The sequence below is a fragment of the Salmo trutta genome, chromosome 10 (genome assembly GCF_901001165.1).
Source record: "Salmo trutta chromosome 10, fSalTru1.1, whole genome shotgun sequence".
Taxonomy (NCBI): Eukaryota; Metazoa; Chordata; class Actinopteri; order Salmoniformes; family Salmonidae; genus Salmo; species Salmo trutta.
The window spans coordinates 2,316,090-2,335,714 of record NC_042966.1 but is presented as its reverse complement, the minus strand read 5'-3'; the positions used below and the strand labels follow the sequence as shown (position 1 = coordinate 2,335,714).

Here is a 19,625-nt window from a genome sequence, read left to right as displayed (position 1 = left end):
ATATACCAGGGTTGGCTGGCCTTCTTTAGTCACTCGTAGGCTCAGTCACTGGTATACTTGTATTTACAAAGCCATTTTGGCTTTACTACCATTTTATTTGGGCATTTTTATTGTTCAGAAATGTGGTGGGTACTCTCTTCGTTCGCTGGACTTTATCCTGCTAACTGTTCCAAATGTCCGAACTGAATTTGGTAAAAGGGCTTTTATGTACTCTGCACCATCGGCTTGGAAGGCCTTGCAAAATACTTTTAAACTCGAAGAACTTGTCCTGATTTGGGTTTTTAAATCATTGATGAAGGATTTTGAGGCTGATGTCTTGACCTGTCAATGTTTTTCATTTGCTGTTTAATGACTTCGTTATACTCCTGTGATTTCTACGGTTTTTACTAGATTACTTGTAGTTTTTCATGTTGTCTGTCTGTAATTGTGTAATGACTTCCATGAATTTGAAACGAAAGCTTGACCTGGGCCTGGTGATCAGACTCCAGAGCCCTTTATTTCAGAGTTGTGTGAATGAGGTGGTCGGCTTTCAACACTCATCAGTTGGTTTGTGCAGGCTGAAGTATGGTGCTTTCGTATGCTATCAGAAACTTTAACATTTGTAACAAGCATGGCAACATGCATTTGTTGCTACGCCTCTGTAATTACAGACTGCAATTACCACCAGCTACATGTTGTTAGTACAGTGTAACTATGAATTATTACAATTTAATTACGATACTTGTTACAGTGCACTTACATACTGTATGTAATTACATTGTAATAAGGACCCCTTAAAATGAAGCATTGGCATCTCTTCTCTATGTCTTCTACAGTTTGACCGTGACAGTGTGTTTCTCCTACACTCTCAGCAATGGAAACAAAGATTTCAAGAAAAACATAAGTGAGTGTCATTCCCTTTCTAATACATCCTCATACAGTATATACACCTGGCCTGTACTTATTCCTGGCTGTACATCTAACTACTTTTGTCTTTCCTCCCTGTGTAGCGGTGAAGTACACAGTGGAAGCTGACATGGATCGCCGGAATCCTCGAGTTCACTTCCTGGACAATAAGCATGACACCTACACAGGCCTCCTCACAATGCCATCTCCCAAGACCAGAGTGTCAGGTGCTGGAGCTCAGAGTAGAGGTAAAATACTGTACACACACACACACACACACATGCACGCATATGACTGATCACACAGGAACACACACTCATCTGTATCATCTTCTCCAGGAATATGTGAGGGACAAACTGGAGCCGGTGGTTTTCTCCCTGAATGTGTCCCTGGATGAACAGAAACCCAAAGTCAGGAAAGGCCTGCAGAACCTGGACTCCTACCCTGTATTGAGCCACAAACAAATTAGTGAGAGGAAAGCGGTATGTTACCTGATTCAAGTGAGTATGTTGTGATGAGTATGTTTTTGAACTCTTTTTGAACTCGTTTTTTTGCTGATCAACTTTCAGAAGGAGTGTGGCTCAGACAACAAGTGCACCAGTAACCTGCAGCTAACAGCTAAGTTTGCTAACGAGAGACTGAAGCCTTACCCCAGGTATGTGGAAAACACAGAGGAAGATATGTTATACATGTGGTATCGGGCAGATCGTCAGTCAGAATACATTGAAAATCAATGTTACTCTAAGAACTGTATGTTGTAATTCAATCAATCTAAAATTGATCAAGCCTCAACTCTATCAAATCATGTAGGTCCCCACCAAAAATTGGTTTGGACCCCAGTGCTTCAGATTCACACGATTTCCCTCTGGTGCAATATTTTGTCCATGGTCCCTTACAAATGAACTGTGATGTTCTGTTTGCATACAGCCAGGGGAACCACCAATTGCTGCAGTACAGCAATAATGTGAAGAAGATGATGCTACTAGTGGAGGTAACTAACCTGCCTGGCCCTGGGAAGGTAGCTGAGGACGCCCACCAAGCCATGCTCAACGTCTCCATCCCCTCCACTCTCAGATACTCTGGCGTGCGCTCCCAGGTACACCCACCAGAGAGTGACAAAGGGTTGGGTGAAGTCTGACAATTGACAGGTCCATTGACTTTAATTGCTCTGTCAACTATGTTCTGTACATACAGGTAATAGTGTCATAATGCCAACTGATATTTACTCCTGAGGTGTTGAACTGTTGCACCCTCTATAATCACTGTGGTTATTACTAGACCCTGCTGGTCATCTAAGAAAGTTTGAACGTCTTGAAGAACGATCTGGCATAAATGGCCATGTAGTCTTTTAATCTCCAGAAGAGGACTGGCCACCCCTCGGAGTCTGGTTCCTCTCTAGGTTTCTTCCTAGGTACCTGCCTTTCTGGGGAGTTCGTCCTAGCCACTGTGCTTCTGCATCTGCATTGCTTGTCCTTTGGGGTTTTAGGCTGGGTATCAGAATAGCACTCTGTAACAACTGCTGAGGTAAAAAGGACTTTAGAAAATACATTTGATTGATTATGTGTATTTATTTGTAGGATCCTGATGTAGAATGTAGTGCTGAGAAGACTGTTATCTGTGAGCTGGGGAATCCACTGAGGAGCAATGAGATGGTAAGGCCATACTCTTTTAACCCATAGACATTATACAGTATATCACATCATTGGTTTTACTCTACTGTAATGTTGATATTGTGATAGTTGAAATCTCGCGACCCTCCCATGGTTTGCAGGTCTCTCTGCAGCTCATCTTTGAAACATCAGGAATCAACCTGAACACCTGGGAGTCCCAGTTACTGTTGTCTACGTAAGTAACAGGAGATATTTGTCGTCGCTCTACATCCTTATATCATTATCTCATTTACAACAGTCAGTCTTTATGTCCAAGGGGGATATATGAATATAATTGGGTAAATCAACAAACCAAATAAACACTTATGTTGGTGTTGTTTCTCCAGGTTGAGTGAGCAGAATGGCCTGTACACTGTGCATGTGGTACACTGTGCATGTGGTACACTGTGCATGTGGTACACTGTGCATGTGGTACACTGTGCATGTGGTACACTGTGCATGTGGTACACTGTGCATGTGGTACACTGTGCATGTGGTACACTGTGCATGTGGTACACTGTGCATGTACACTGTGCATGTGGTACACTGTGCATGTGGTACACTGTGCATGTGGTCCTGCTGAAAGAGAACTCCATCCAGACTTCCTTTTCCATGTAAGTGGAACTTCAGACACATACACCATGTTGTCCTAATGCAATGCTAACTTCCATTGCCATCCCCCTTCTTCTTCTTCTTCTTCCATCCTTTCGTCCTCTCTTCCCCCTCTCTAAACAGAGACAAGCCCCTGATCCAGACCTACTTCAGCGGGAAGGTGATGGGGGAGTCAGCTATGAACACCACCAGTGACGTGGGCAGTCTGGTGGACTGCCCACGTCAACACTTAGCTAACGTCAGCTATGTTGTGGGCTAGTGAGTGATATTTCCCTTTAAGTCTGAGCTGTAATTGTAGGCTGAACAGTTTTGTGAAGTAATATGTTCTGGGCTGATTTTGTCAGTTGTCTGCAGTCGTGTGGGCGAGCTAGGTGTAGCTAGGTGTCGCTAGGTGTTGGCAGAAAAAAATGATAATGTGCGGTTAAAATTACTATAAACACCACACTGCTTCTTCTTGTGATGTTGTGGGGGAAGAGATGGTGTGAGTGGAGGGAGAGCCTCTGGGTGCGCTGGGGACCCTGGTCATGGAGTTTGAGTGGCCCCACGAAGTGACCAACGGGAAGTGGCTTCTCTACCTGACTGAGATCGTCACCAAAGGGACAACTGAGACACACTGTGTCCTTCCAGGGGACATCGTCAATCTGCTCAACCTCACGGTGAGTTACCAGAGTCTATAGAGGCCACAGAAACAGGTTTTAAATGCTAATTTCTAGTGACTTTTGAGAAAAGGACACAGACAAATCTTAACATACAAATGGGCAAATGTACAAGGCTAAGGGGGCCTTGCAGAGGGGCACTTACTCTGGTACAGTCAAATCAGTCTTAGGGCCATGGCCATTCATACTGTACTGAATACCAGTCTGACTGTTAATGTGGAGATATTCAATTAAACAACCATTTTGTACTCTTTCTCTGCCCCTGCCAGGATGTTACTAATGCTGCTCTACATAATGTATGGTTTGAAACATAATGTTATATTTTCAACTTATAATACAGTTATTATACTGTAATAATAACCAGCAACATGCACAGTTAACTGTTTCAATTAAAAAAAGGTCAAACTGAAATTAACCAATCTCCACTCCACAATTATCAAAAATAAAATATCATCATGGCTGACTCTCTCCTGCATTAAGTTCACACATTCAATACACCCTCGAGACTTAATCTGTTATCACTTAATCAGGGATAATTTATGATCATTCAGTCTATGAACTATGAGCATGGAGAGGCACTTCTCACTATCTTACCTGTTGGTTTGTAGCCTCTCTCTCTCAAACTGTCTGCCCATGGGTATCATCAAGTCTGCCTCTCTCGCCCAGAGAAGCCCCTCGCGCGACACACGGAACGGGTCGGCTGTGGGCGGGATCGCCGAGGCTTTCCAAACAGACAAGCGATGGGCAGAGCGGGGATTATATAGCTCAGTGGGTTTGTGTTGGGCTTGCTGTTGATAGAAATGCCATGAATTGAACTGACATGATTCTTTAGAATCAGAGAGGCATGTTTTTTATACATAATACATTTCTATCTGAATGTTGCCCAATGTTATGTCCGTCCTCCAGCTGAACAGGGCACTAGAACCAAAGATTATGGATAAACTGACAAGATAGCTAGCAATTTTGTTTGCCATATTAGCATTGACGTGAAATCAGTCAAAACACCTCAAAACAAGACATGGTATCAATAACAAGATGAAATGAACTGAAACGAGACACTTACGATTCCCCAAATGGCAATTTCTTGTCATTTTTGAAAGCAATTTGGCCATCCAGAATCACAACCACATGCTGCCCCAAGGAAACGCACACGCCATTTTCGTGAGATGCCAGCTAACCCATATATAGAAATGCATTTATTAATGTCTACAGTCATTTTTGACACATTTATTTTATTACAGACACCTTAATGCATAGTTTTAGATTATATTATGTGAGCTAAACATAACAATAAAAAGGCTTCAAAGCCTCTCAATGGCCAATAGCATCAGCAATCCAGGGTTCATATACATCATTGTTATAGAACAGCGTGCTGACTTTTTGATTACACTTTTCAAATTGTACAAACATACAGTGCATTCGGAAAGTATTCAGACCCCTTGACTTTTTCCACATTTTTCTACGTTACAGCCTTATTCTAAATTGGATCAAAATATTTCCCCTCATCAATCTGTACACAATACCCCATAATGACAAAGCGAAAACAGGTTTTAAGACATTTTTGTGTGCTTAGGGTTGCTGTCCTGTTAGAAGGTGAACCCTCACCCCAGTCTGAGGTCCTGAGCACTCTGGAGCAGGTTTTCATCAAGGATCTCTCTGTACTTTGCTCCATACATCTTTCCCTCGATCCTGACTAGTCTCCCAGTCCCGTCTCCCAATCCCGTCTCCCAGTCTACCATAAAGGCCTGATTGGTGGTGCTGCAGAGATGGTTGTCCTTCTGGAAGGTTATTCCATCTCCACAGAGGAACTTTGGTGCTCTGTCAGAGTGACCATCGGATTCTTGGTCACCTCCCTGACCAAGGCCCTTCTCCCCCGTTTGCTCAGTTTGGCCGGGCGGCCAGGTCTAGGAAGAGTCTTGGTGGTTATAAACTTCTTCCATTTATGAATGATGGAGGCCACTGTGTTCTTGGAGACCTTCAATGCTGCAGACATTTTTTGGTACCCTTCCCCAGATCTGTGCCTCGACAAATCCTGTCTCGGAGCTCTACGGACAATTCCTTCGACCTTATGGCTTGGTTTTTGCTCCGACAAGCACTGTCAACTGTGGGACCTTATGTGGACAGTTATGTGCCTTTCCAAATCATGTCTAATCAATTGAATTTACCACAGGTGGTCTCCAATCAAGTTGATGATCAATGAAAACAGGATGCACCTGAACTCAGTTTCAAGTCTCATAGCAAAGGGTCTGAATACTTATGTAAATAAGGTATTTCAATTTTTTATTTGTAATACATTTGCAAAAATGTCTAAAAACTTGTTTTCGCTTTGTCATTATGAGGTATCGTGTGTTGATTGCGGATAATTTTTTTGTAATTTATTTAATTCATTTTAGAATAAGGCCGTAATGTAACAAAATGTGGAAAAAAGGAAGGCATCTGAATACTTTCCGAATGCACTGTAGAGTGCAATGACTGTACATTTTGTGGAAAAGACGTGCTGACTGCTCATGTATCATCATGCAAGCTACGTTGTGTCGAGCGTGGTGGAATGAGAATGTACCTCAACCAATGGAAACAGCCGCCCCCGCCCCGTTCTGTGTGCCACGGCAAGGGGTACTTACCTCTTTATGAAGTTAACACATGCAATACACCCTCTAGACTTAAGCTGCTATCATGTCATCAGAGATCATATATGATCATTCAGTTAGATTCACACTATGACAGATCATCAGCCTAGACTTAAGGTGCTATCATTTCATCAGAGATCATATATGATCATTCAGATAGATTCACACTATGACAGATCATCAGCCTAGACTTAAGGTGCTATCATTTCATCAGAGATCATATATGATCATTCAGATAGATTCACACTATGACAGATCATCAGCCTATGATCTCTATGGGCTTGGAGAGGCACTTCTCAATCTCTTACCTGTTGATTTGTGTCCTCTCTCTCCCTCTCTGTCTGTCTGACACAGCAAAAATTACTAAACTAACAAATCTACATGTAAAGCTAACTAGCTACTAGCCAGGAGAAAGCTTATAGTTGCTCACGTTCGTTCACATATCAAAGTTAATTCACATTCATAAGCTTTTTACTTAAACATACTTTGTTGTTGCCAACAACAATTACTTTCCCCAGTGCGGTGAGTAATTATGGTGGTGCTACACAGTGCTTTTTTTCCCTAACTCACACACTGCCTCACTGCTTGCAACAACCAAGGGTGAGAACAAAGCAGTCAGTGGGGGCGGAGGAAGGGACACATGTTCCAGCAGCGGAGGCCTTTTCAAAATAAAGGTCCCTTAACTAATCTGGCAACGTGTCTTGCAATGTTTGTATTTTATTTATTGGGGGGGGGGGGCTTCTAACATAATCTATGTTTACATCCACAGTTAATCACCAATATTTGGAATAAGGAATACTATTTGGAACAAAACACCCAATGAAACCAGACTTGGACCTGACTCACAAGTCTAAAATAGGCTAAATATGAATTATGTCTGCACAAAGATAGACTGAAAAGGTCAATGATATTTTGGGAAGTTATGCAGGAGTTGTCGTTATTTCCATACCAGTAATTATGTGATGCAATGTGGTTCTTCCCCCCACCTCCTCTCCTTTTTGTCTCTTCCTATAATCACTTTTTCTCTCTTATTCCCCCTCTTTCTCTCCTGTCTGTCTCTCTCTCTCCCCAGTTGTCCGAGAACAGGAGCAAGCGTCCCAAACGAGGGGTGGAGGATGAACAACCTCATATCATCGAGCCGCAGGCAGCCATTACTGTGCTGACACGTCGTAAAGAAACCTATCTACTGGTGAGGACAGGAGATTAGAATAATTAACCATTAGTCCATGATCTATTCATTCTGATACTGAATATAACATAATATCTAGACAGATGTATGGTCAATTACAGGCTATAGACACAACGTTGGTGAGCTTTCACTTGAGTCTGAAAATTATGGAGCGGATAGAGTGCCTGGTCCTAATTCTTAGCTTATCTGTGTTGTGAAGGAATGTTCAAAGTGGACGGCCCGCTGTGTGACGTTCACCTGTCCCTTGATCAACATGTCTACCTCTGCCAAGATCATTGTGAGGTCACGGGTGTGAAACAGCACTATGCTAGAGGTGAGAGGTCAGAGGTTAAAGCTTGTTAAAGAGGTTAAAGTTGTATTGCATCCAGTAGTGTCATGAACATAACTTGTTGTGTGTGTTTGGCAGGACTACAACAATGCTTTGAGGATCAAGGTTAGAGGTCAGGTCACACTGAAACTGGTGACGGACAACCCCACCATCAAGATGGAAAGTGAGACCAGAGAGGTTAGTGCCTTGATGATAATGGTAGCTGATGATGATGATGCTATGTAGACAAATGGTATGGATTATATGGATATTGATCATGCTATTCTTCTCCTCGCCTCTCTCTCTCTTTCACTCTCTCCATCCTCTTCCCTTTCATTTCCATCCTTCAGTTCATAGTGGACATTGACCCAGTCCTTGGAGAGGAGACACCTTACGAGGTTCCCTTGTGGATCATCATCGTTGCCGCGGTAGCAGGGATCCCATCAGTATCATACTATGGAGGGTGAGAACCCTAAGGACTACTTTTTGATCAAGACCTACTGTATAGACTGGTTGGTTGATTAGCAACAAAACCGACGCGTGGCAACTGTGGGGCAAAACAGACAGGGTTGGCTTAGAATGTTGACAACATGTAAATTATATTTTGGCTCCAATGTTTATTGAAAACATAAGTACATTTGCACAATGAGCACTTGTTGCCTCTCAAATACACTGCTCAAAAAATAAAGGGAACACTTAAACAACACAATGTAACTCCAAGTCAATCACACTTCTGTGAAATCAAACTGTCCACTTAGGAAGCAACACTGATTGACAATAAATTTCACATGCTGTTGTGCAAATGGAATAGACAACAGGTGGAAATTATAGGCAATTAGCAAGACACCCCCAATAAAGGAGTGGTTCTGCAGGTGGGGACCACAGACCACTGACCGCTTCCTGGCTGATGTTTTGGTCACTTTTGAATGCTGGCGGTGCTTTCACTCTAGTGGTAGCATGAGACGGAGTCTACAACCCACACAAGTGGCTCAGGTAGTGCAGCTCATCCAGGATGGCACATCAATGCGAGCTGTGGCAAGAAGGTTTGCTGTGTTGTCAGCGTAGTGTCCAGAGCATGGAGGCGCTACCAGGAGACAGGCCAGTACATCAGGAGATGTGGAGGAGGCCGTAGGAGGGCAACAACCCAGCAGCAGGACCGCTACCTCCGCCTTTGTGCAAGGAGGAGCAGGAGGAGCACTGCCAGAGCCCTGCAAAATGACCTCCAGCAGGCCACAAATGTGCATGTGTCTGCTCAAATGGTCAGAAACAGACTCCATGAGGGTGGTATGAGGGCCCGACGTCCACATGTGGAGGTTGTGCTTACAGCCCAACACCGTGCAGGACGTTTGGCATTTGCCAGAGAACACCAAGATTGGCAAATTCGCCACTGGCGCCCTGTGCTCTTCACAGATGAAAGCAGGTTCACACTGAGCACATGTGACAGACGTGACAGTCTGGAGATGCCGTGGAGAACGTTCTGCTGCCTGCAACATCCTCCAGCATGACCGGTTTGGCGGTGGGTCAGTCATGGTTTGGGATGGCATTTCTTTGGGGGGCCGCACAGCCCTCCATGTGCTCGCCAGAGGTAGCCTGACTGCCATTAGGTACCGAGATGAGATCCTCAGACCCCTTGTGAGACCATATTCTGGTGCGGTTGGCCCTGGGTTCCTCCTAATGCAAGACAATGCTAGACCTCATGTGGCTGGAGTGTGTCAGCAGTTCCTGCAAGAGGAAGGCATTGATGCTATGGACTGGCCCGCCCGTTCCCCAGACCTGAATCCAATTGAGCACATCTGGGACATCATGTCTCGCTCCATCCACCAACGCCACGTTGCACCACAGACTGTCCAGGAGTTGGCGGATGCTTTAGTCCAGGTCTGGGATGAGATCCCTCAGGAGACAAAGAAATGATCAGTCTATAATTTTAATGGTAGTTTTATTTGAAGAGTGAGAGACAGAATAACAACAACAAAAATCCAGAAACACGCATGTCAAAAATGTTATAAATTGATTTGCATTTTAATGAGGGAAATAAGATCTGCAAAGAGGAGTGGGACAAAATCCCTCCTGAGATGTGTGCAAACCTGGTGGCCAACTGCAAGAAACGTCTGACCTCTGTGACTGTCAACAAGGGTTTTGCCACCAAGTACTAAGTCATGTTTTGCAGAGGGGTCAAATACTTATTTCCCTCATTAAAATGCAAATAATTTTGATAACATTTTTGACATGCGTTTTTGTGGATTTTTTTGTTGTTATTCTGTCTCTCACTGTTCAAATAAACCTACCATTAAAATTATAGACTGATCATTTCTTTGTCAGTGGGCAAACGTACAAAATCAGCAGGGGATCAAATACTTTTTCCCTCACTGTACAATAGTATCCCGTCTCCCCCAATGTACCTAGGGAAAAAACATTTCTATGTAGCCTACTGTATATGTGTGAGTGCCTTTTCATATTGGCTGTTTTTTAATCAAATATGTTGTTGCACTGTACAGTGATACTCCGTTAAACTCAATTGTGCTATTTGGCTAGTTTTAGCATGATACCACTATCAAATAACCTACAGTATGTATAAGTGCTGCCCCTTTACAGACAGTAGCACTAGTTCGCTACCGCTAGCTAGCCATTAGCTTCTCCATTTAGCTCCAGTAAACTGTATTGCATGGTCCCCCAGTGGGGTTTCTTCAGGAGGGCCAGCAGGAGGGAGATGTACGAGGCCAAGGCCCAGAAGGCTGAGATGAAGATCCTGCCCTCAGAGACGGAGAGGCTGACTGAGGACTACTGAGACAGGAGAGGCCCCCACTGAGGGACTATGCGATACTCCTCTAGGGCTCCTGGGTAATGCAGTCCTTTGGCCTCTGCCACTGGCAGCTTCGGGCACACTAGACGTAACGCCTTGTAGATTGTGGGACGATTTCTCCTATTCTATTTTTTCCTTCACTGTCAATTCTAATGAGCTTTTATGTCACCCTTCTGTTTTAGTCTGATAGATTGTACTTTGCCTACATTTCTCCTTGTCTTTTCTACCTCATTTACTAAGTATCTATTCTACTGCATCTCTCACTCTCCTGATGAATGCCTTTACTCTCTCTCCTCTTCAATCTGTTTTTTACTCTATGGGAAAATGTATTTCTTCTACTGACCTACATGGTCTATTTTTGTCTAAAATCAACACTATTTGAATATGGCTTTCCCTAATGTGTTGTCTGTCTTCCCCAACAGCTTGGCTTCTTCAAGCGGGCCATCTACTACCAGATTATGCCAAAGTACTATGGAGTGAAATTCCGTAATGAGGAGTGCTACCAGTTCAACATTGGCTTCCAGACGGAGGATGCAGGCAAAAAGTACTGGATCACCAACTGGACAGAGATGCAACGTTACTACTACTGAAACCCTTACCTTTGACCCTGAACTCTCGACTTGTCTCAGGAGTGTGGTGATGGAAGGACAAAAGGGTTTTTGTGATGTCACACAACTTGGAGGTCACGGCACATGGACTGATTGATTCTGGAACCTTTCTCCACTGTCTCCATAGATTTCATGAAATTATTTTGTTTATTTTTTGTGCAATGTGCCAAATATGATTCAGAAATCACAATGTTGAAATTATATGGATGAAAGGAATGTTGTACATTGCAGGTGGGGTGTGTTCAAAGATCCCAGTTTGGTTGTAAACACAGGCTAATTTGATCTACTGTATATTTGCAGGGTTAAAAGTTGAAATTTGAAGTTTAAAGACCCTGTTACCTGCAGTTGATCTTGGTTGGACAGAAAGCACATTACAGGACTAGAGAAAGAAGTGGTATGAAATGGCAGCGCATAGTTTAGGTGACCCCGCTTGCCCTATCTATCCTCTGTATATCTACTTGTCACTATGACCGCTAAGCACTCCAGAAGGAAGACATAGAATAGCCTTGTAGTTGCTTGTTTTTATGCTCCATCTTTTGAACTAGATAATATTTAGGTGGTGGGATGGGATGGTTGGAGTGCACTTGAATTCTGAATGGCTGACAGAAGATGAACACGTCACTAAATGATCATTTGTTTCGCTGGACTGTGTGGTTATAACAGTAGAGCTCCGTTGCTGTTGATCTAGTTGTAATCATATAGAGGGAGTCGTAACACTGTACTAAGTGTATACTGCAGGTCTGTAACCTGCATGAGATTACTGTACGTGACAGCAATATCGACACGCTAGAGACAACCTACAGAGCGTGATTGATGGGATTTTAGGTTTTCATTTTCTGGTAGTAAGTAGTAAACCTTACGGCTCTGTCCAATCTTTATCGCTGAAGCGCTACACGTCGCGAAATGGTCATGTTCGATTGAACATATGCAGCGTTTACCGTGAATGCAGTCTCGGCTAACGTGGGAACATCGCCTTTAAATTTCAATCATGCTGTAGCGCTGAACTTCCACGATACGGATTGAATAGAGCCCTAGTGTGCGAATGACTGAATGACTGCATTTCTCCTGAATCATTTACGTTGTCACATTTTACTTGTGTGTTTTCTTTCGTCGTTCTTTACTGCACTTCATGTTCGGTAGGCAGCAGAGCAAATCTCATTGTGGTCAACCTGCAGAACTAATGCCCACAGAGCAGTTCTCAGTCAACAGAGAGTAGATATTGTCGGCGTCCAAAATGGCACCCTATTCCCTACATACGGTAGTGCACTACTTTTGACCAGGGCCAGGTTTCCCGATAGCGATGGACCTTGGGCTTACAAGTGCTTTAAAATGCATTGTTCCTACAAACAGATGCCGCAAGCGATTCCCAGAACAGCACACAGGAAGAACGTTAGGTAAGTGCGCCGTTGGATCATGTGTCGATACTGACAGGATTGAAAGAAAGGCAGCACTGCTCTCATATCAGCTTTCTCCATTCAAATATTACCTTAACATTCCACAATACTGACGACAGATATTAGAGAGCGATATTATCACATTATGGCTGCAAATATTTAGGTGGCTTACTCTAGGCTAATGCTTACCCTATAATAATGCACTAAATCACATATTTGGCACATCATTGCACAGGTTGTCACACATCGTGAAATGTTCCAAACTACCCCTGGAAGCAACATCAACGCAAGAACTGTACGTCGGGAGCTTCACGAAATGGGCTTCGATGGCCAAGCAGCTGCACACAAGGCTAAGATCTCCATGTGCAATGCCAAGTGTCGGCTGGAGTGGTGTGGCTTGCCACCATTGGACTCTGGAGCAGTGGAAATCAAGCTTTACCATCTGGCAGTCCGACAGACGATTCTGGGTTTGGCGGATGCCAGGAGAATGCTATCTGACCCAATGCACAGTGCCAACTGTAAAGTTTGGTGGAGTAGGAATAATGGTCTAGGGCTGTTTTTCATGGTTCGGGCTAGGCCCTTTAGTTCCATTGTAGGGAAATCTTAACACTACAGCATACAATGACATTCTAGATGATTCTGTGCTTCCAACTTTGTTGCAACAGTTTGGGGAAGGCCCTTTCCTGTTTCAGCATGACAATGCCCCTGTGCACAAAGCGAGGTCCACACAGAAATGGTTTGTCGAGATCGTTGTGGAAGAACTTAACTGTCCTGCACAGAGCTCAGACCTCAATCCCAACAAACACCTTTGGGATTAATTGGAACGCCGACTGCGAGCCAGGCCTAATCGCCCAACATCAGTGCCCGACATCAATAATGCTCTTGTGGCTGAATGGAAGCAAGTCCCAGCATCAGTGTTTCAACATCTAGTGGAAAACCTTCCCAGAAGAGTGGAGGCTGTAATAGCAGCAAAGGAGGGATCAACTCCATATTAATGCCCATGATTTTGGAATGAAATGTTCGACAAGCAGGTTTTGGTCATGTACTGTATATTGAGGCAAAAATTTGACAGTGTAGCCTACAATTAGCAAAATATAACTCAATAGACTGAACATGACATTTATTTAAATGTATAAACCCTGTTTAGCCTACTGAATGTATCTTTTAATGCAGTCATCTCGGTTCATTTGAAACATGTTTTTATGCTTTACTTGTTTGTAACAATTGCAAAGACATTGACAATTTTATAATTGTAGTCAGCTTCGTCACAAAGTTATTGGCTGTCACAGCTTGATTCTATGTTTAGCGGAGATCTTCTGTGTATAAAGTGATGGGGAAAGGCAAAAAAAGCTACAAATCTAACGACGCACTTTGTAAGCATATCTGTTTGTTCAGATCTATACAATCAAATCCGCCTAAGCCAACATCTGCATAGCGGTTGTTTTTGTGGTGTCGAGGTGGAACTGTGTTAGAGCTGTCAAATCCACAAGCTGCTGCTGGCATTTTACCTAAAGTGGACATTGTCTAATTAATTAAGAGAAATCCCATGCAGCCTTGTTTACCAGTTCGAACACTGGAATATGAGATGTTGTTTCGTGACAATGATCAAGAGCAGCTGCTCACTGATTTGAAGGTTCCAAAGCAGTTACACCTCCAAAACATCAGCTATGCGCGTGTAGGCTATCGCCGGTTAACGCTTGATCTGATTGACAACGAGCCTTTTCAAGTGCAACTTTACTAAAGATGGAAACAGCTCGGAGATTTATCGATGCACCTACGAAGGTTCTAACGATGAACTTGGCCTTAAAATGCTTTTGGGAAATGGTGCCCAGAACCCTATGAGCCCTGGTCAAAAGTAATGCAATAAATAGGGAATAGGGTGCCATTTGGTATGCATCCAGACAGTTGGGTAACCACTCCAGTAGTTGTCACCTGAGACACCAGAGGTATTCTGCTAAGAGATTCTTTATGCAGTCATCTGTGGTCATTGCTACAGAGGTTCAATTGACTGACACAGTGGCTGGGGAGGAAGGGGGATGTATAGTGTACGGTGGTTATTTTATATTGTGCTGTTTCGATGTACTATAATTAAATATTAACAAAACATTTTTTATTACTACCTCTTATTTGATTTAATATATTACTCATTGTTACCTGCAATATTGAACACATTAATATGTTATTGATTGTTTTTAATCCATCTTATCTTGCCACACAGAACATCATTGGCCAATGAATACAGAGCAAATTTACATTTCTCTCTCTTTATTCTAGAAAGGCAAAGTATTCACTGATCAAATCAAATATTACAAAAACAATGTATACACAATTAAAGACTTTACAAACAATTACTTGAAGCATTTGTTCCCCAGGCTCAGCATTTAAAATATTAGAAATAAATTACAAAACTTTTAGCTTCTTTGTTCTTAGCATAGTCAAAATAATTTAGACTCCAAATTTATACAATAAATGTACAAGACATCAAATTTAGGGGAGAAGCAGAACAAAATAATAAATGAACCAATCAGGATGCACGGTTCAAACAAACACTGATGATGACACTGCTGTTGCCAGGTGAAGGGGATCTTCCAATAAGGTTAGTAAGTGTGGACTCACTTCAGCTCCAGCTCAGATGAGGACAGATTTCTCCGTTTTGATTTCTTGTACTTGTAGCCCAGGAGGATGGTGGCCACTAGAAGCACCAGACCCAGGACCAGTAGGACCCACTGACCTGCTGCAGCTCCCGCACCGTCCAGACTCATCCCAAGGAAATCCACTTTACCCTCGTCTGGGGCTGGGGGGGACGTTTCTGACCTGTCACCTGGGAACACACACACAGAGGTGAGTGATGCAAATCAGGTTGTGGCATCATATACCCCCATCAATAGCCTTCGCTAGAAAAGACTCACTCTTATCCTACATTACTTTTCAAGATTGCTAGTGTCAAAACTCAGAACAACTTATTTAATGCATCTTTAGAAAGGAAAGGGTATTTACATTACATTTAAGTCATTTAGCAGACGCTCTTATCCAGAGCGACTTACAAATTGGGTATCTTTTTAGTATCCTTTCCTCCATTTAAATGTTGTACAGTCAGTGGGTCTGAGAACATAGGTCTCTCAATTTTGTGCCTCTTTTCTAACCCCATTCTATTTTCTCCTCTATCATGCTCTCTTCCTCAGTTTTTTCCACATCCCAGTGTATTGCTCTCCATTGTTCTCTCCACCTATTGGATTTCTCTCATTTGAGTCCTGTCTCCCCTCTATCTAATCTCAAACTCCTCCTTTCAGCAGGAACTCATCAGTACATGAAGGATTGGAGGGATTGATTTCATTGCTAGGCGCCTCAAACCACTAAAACCAATGCTTAAGCTCTGACAACAGTTGTTTCTCTGCAAAGGCATTGGTTTCAAGTTTACATTGGAATTTTGGTAGCTCTGATGCATTGGGAAAAAACATACATTGCCAGTCAAAAGTTTGGACACCTACGCATTCAAGGGTTTTTCTTTATTTTTAGATGTAGAAAAGAGTGAAGACATCAAAGCTATGATATAACACATATGGAATCATGTAGTAACAAAAAAGTGTTAAACAAATCAAAATATATTTTATATTTGAGATTCTTCAAAGTAGCCACCCTTTGCCTTGATGACAGCTTTGTTCACTCTTGGCATTTTCTCAACCTGCTTCATGAGGTAGTCACCTGGAATGAATTTCAATTAACAGGTGTGCCTTGTTAAAAGTTAATTTGTGGCATTGCTTTCCTTCTTAATGCATTTGAGCCAATCAGTTGTGTTGTGACAAGGTAAGGGTGGCATACAGAAGATAGCCCTATTTGGTAAAAGACCAAGTCCATAATATGGCAAGAACAGCTCAAATAAGCAAAGAGAAATGACAGACCATCATTACTTTAAGACATGAAGGTCAGTCAGTCAGGAAAATGTCAATAACTTTGAAAGTTTCTTCAAGTGCTGTCACAAAAACCACCAAGTGCTATGATGAAACTAGCTCTCATGAGGACCGCCACAGGAAAGGAAGACCCAGAGTTACCTCTGCTGCAGAGAATAAGTTCATTTGAGTTTACTGCACCTCAGATTGCAGCTCAAATAAATCCTTTACAGAGTTCAAGTAACAGACACATCTCAACATCAACTGTTCAGAGGAGACTACGTGAATCAGACCTTTATGGTCAAATTGCTTGAAAGAAACCCCTACTAAAGGACACCAATAAGAGGAAGAGAATTGCTTGGGCCAAGGAACACAAGCAATGGACATTAGACCGGTGAAAATCTGTCTTTGTGAGATGCGTGGTAGGGGAATGGATGATCTCCGCAGGTGTGGTTCCCACCGTGAAGCATGGAGGAGGTGGTGTGATGGTGTGGGAGTGCTTTGCTGGTGACACTGTCGGTGATTTATTTACACTTAACCAGCATGGCTACCACAGCATTCTGCAGCGATACGCCATCCCATCTGGTTTGTGCTTAGTGGGACTATCATTTGTTTTTCAACAGGACAATGACCCAAAACACACCTCCAGGCTGTGTAAGGGCTATTTGACCAAGAAGGACAGTGATGGTGCTGCATCAGATGACCTGGCCTCAACAATCACCCGACGTCAACCCAATTGAGATGGTTTGGGATGAGTTGGACCGCAGAGTGAAGGAAAAGCAGCCAACAAGTGCTCAGCATGTGGTAACTCCTTCAAGACTGTTGGAAAAGCATTCCAGGAGAAGCTGGTTGAGAAAATGCCAAGAGTGTGCAAAGCTGACATCAAGACAAGACTTTGAAGAATCTAAAATATATGTTGATTTGTTGAACAAGACTTTGAAGAATCTAAAATATATTTTGATTTGTTGAACACTTTTTTGGTTACTACATGATTCCATACAATAGGTGTTATTTCATAGTTTTGATGTCTTCAATATTATTCTACAATGTAGAAAATCGTAAAAATAAAGAATTACCCCTGAATGAGTTGGTGTGTCCAAACTGTTGACTGGTACTGTATGTGTATATATATCTATTCATTATAATTCACATTTCCTGTTGCTACAGGATTATTTTCCTTCTGTAGCAAAAAGGCTCAAATGAAGATCCTACATCTGTAATGTCAATATTGAGCTTTAGGACTAGATTCTATCAGATCTGCACTAGTCGACACCCGCATAGATGCCATTCCAGACTCCCTCCACCTACCCAAGGATTTAGGAGTACAAAAATCAGTTAACTACCTAACTGATGATCTAAACTGAACTTTGCGTAATACCCTAGATGCAGTCGCACTGCAAAAAAAAGCAGTTGTCATAAGAAACTAGCTCCCAGGTATACAGAAAATTCCCTAGCCCTGAAACAAGCTTCCAGAAAATTGTCTTATGAATAGCTTGGAAAGACAGTACCGTGCAATATCATAAAGCCATCACTGCTTCTCGATCAGCCTACACTTACAACCTGATTAAGGAGAATGAAAACAATCAACATTTATTTTTGATACTGTCGCAAAGCTAACTAAAAAAGCAGCATTCAACAAGTGTAGGATGGCCTTCACTTCAGCAGTGATGAATTCATGAATTTCTTTGATGAAAAGATCATGATCATTAGAAAACAAATTACAGTCTCCTCTTTCAATATGCATTTTGCTCCAAACCTCAGTTGTCCTACTGAACCCTATTCGAACTAAACTACAGAACGAGCTACTTCCTGTGCTTGGCCCTCCTATGTTGAAAATAATAAATGGCTCCCTATCCTCCGGATGTCTATGAAACTCACTAAAAGTGGTAGTAATAAAGCCTCTCCTAAAAAAGAGAAACCTTGACCTGGGTAATGTTAAAAACTATCAGCCTATATCGAATTTCCCATTCCCCTAAAACATTTTTGACAAAGCTGTTGCTCAGCAACTCACTGGCTTCCTCAAGACAAATAATGTATGCAATTTCAGACTGCACTCATGAAGGTGTCAGACCAAGGCTCTGAGTCTGTTCTTGTGCTCCTAGGCGTTGGTGCCGCTTTTAACACCATCGATCACCACAATCTTTTTTGATTGGAAACCTGGTTTAGATCTTATCTGTCGGAGAGATACACTACATGACCAAAAGTATGTGGACACCTACTCATCAAACATCTCATTCCAAAATCATGGGCATTAATATGGAGTTGGTCCCCTCTTTGCTGTTATAATCGCCTCCACTCGTCTGGGAAGGCTTTCCACTAGACGTTGGAACATTATTGCGTTCTCCTGGCATCCGCCAAACCCAGATTCGTCCCTTGGACTGTCAGATGGTGAAGTGTGATTCACCACTCCAGAGAACGCATTTTCACTGCTCCAGAGTCCAATGTGGCGAGCTTTACACCACTCCAGCTGACGCTTGGCACTGCGGTGATCTTAGGTTTGTGTGCGGCTGCTCGGCCATGGAAACTGATTTCATGAAGCTCCCGACAAACAGTTATTGTGCTGACGTTGCTTCCAGAGGCAGTTTGGAACTCGGTATTGAGTGTTGCAACCTGAGGACAGATGAACTGACTTGTTGGTAAGGTGGCATCATATGATGGTGCCACGTTGAAAGTCACTGAGCTCTTCAGTAAGGCTATTCTACTGCCAATGTTTGTCTATGAAGATTGCATGGCTGTGTGCTTGATTTTATACACCTATCAGCAACGGGTGTGGCTGAAATAGCCAAATCCACTAATTTTAAGGGGTGTCCACATACTTTTGTAGATACAGTTCATTCGGAAAGTATTCAGACCCCTTGACTTTTCAGTCTGCATTCTTGTAATTAAACTTCAGCTTATTTTCCCCCTCAAACTAATACACATGCTTGTGAATATTTCCTGACAAATCTTTCCCAGACTAGCTGTCTTGGTTTTCTGATTACTTGATATTTTTGATATAAATACAACCACTA

The 19,625-nt window shown here is 42.7% G+C and overlaps 1 protein-coding gene and 1 pseudogene across 1 annotated transcript in view; one reads left to right on the top strand and one right to left on the bottom strand.

Annotated features, from left to right (window-relative positions):
• Positions 1-564: 564 nt before the first annotated feature.
• On the top strand, positions 565-11,315 carry LOC115200778 (integrin alpha-3-like; annotated as a pseudogene).
• A 3,660-nt stretch (positions 11,316-14,975) lies between these two features.
• Positions 14,976-19,625, bottom strand: part of LOC115200950 (angiotensin-converting enzyme) — a 28,880-nt gene continuing 24,230 nt past the window's right edge. Inside the window, exon 25 of the mRNA XM_029764097.1 lies at positions 14,976-15,548. Within this exon, the coding sequence (XP_029619957.1) occupies positions 15,340-15,548 (209 nt within the window). The 3' untranslated portion in view covers positions 14,976-15,339. The remainder of the gene's footprint in view (positions 15,549-19,625) is intronic.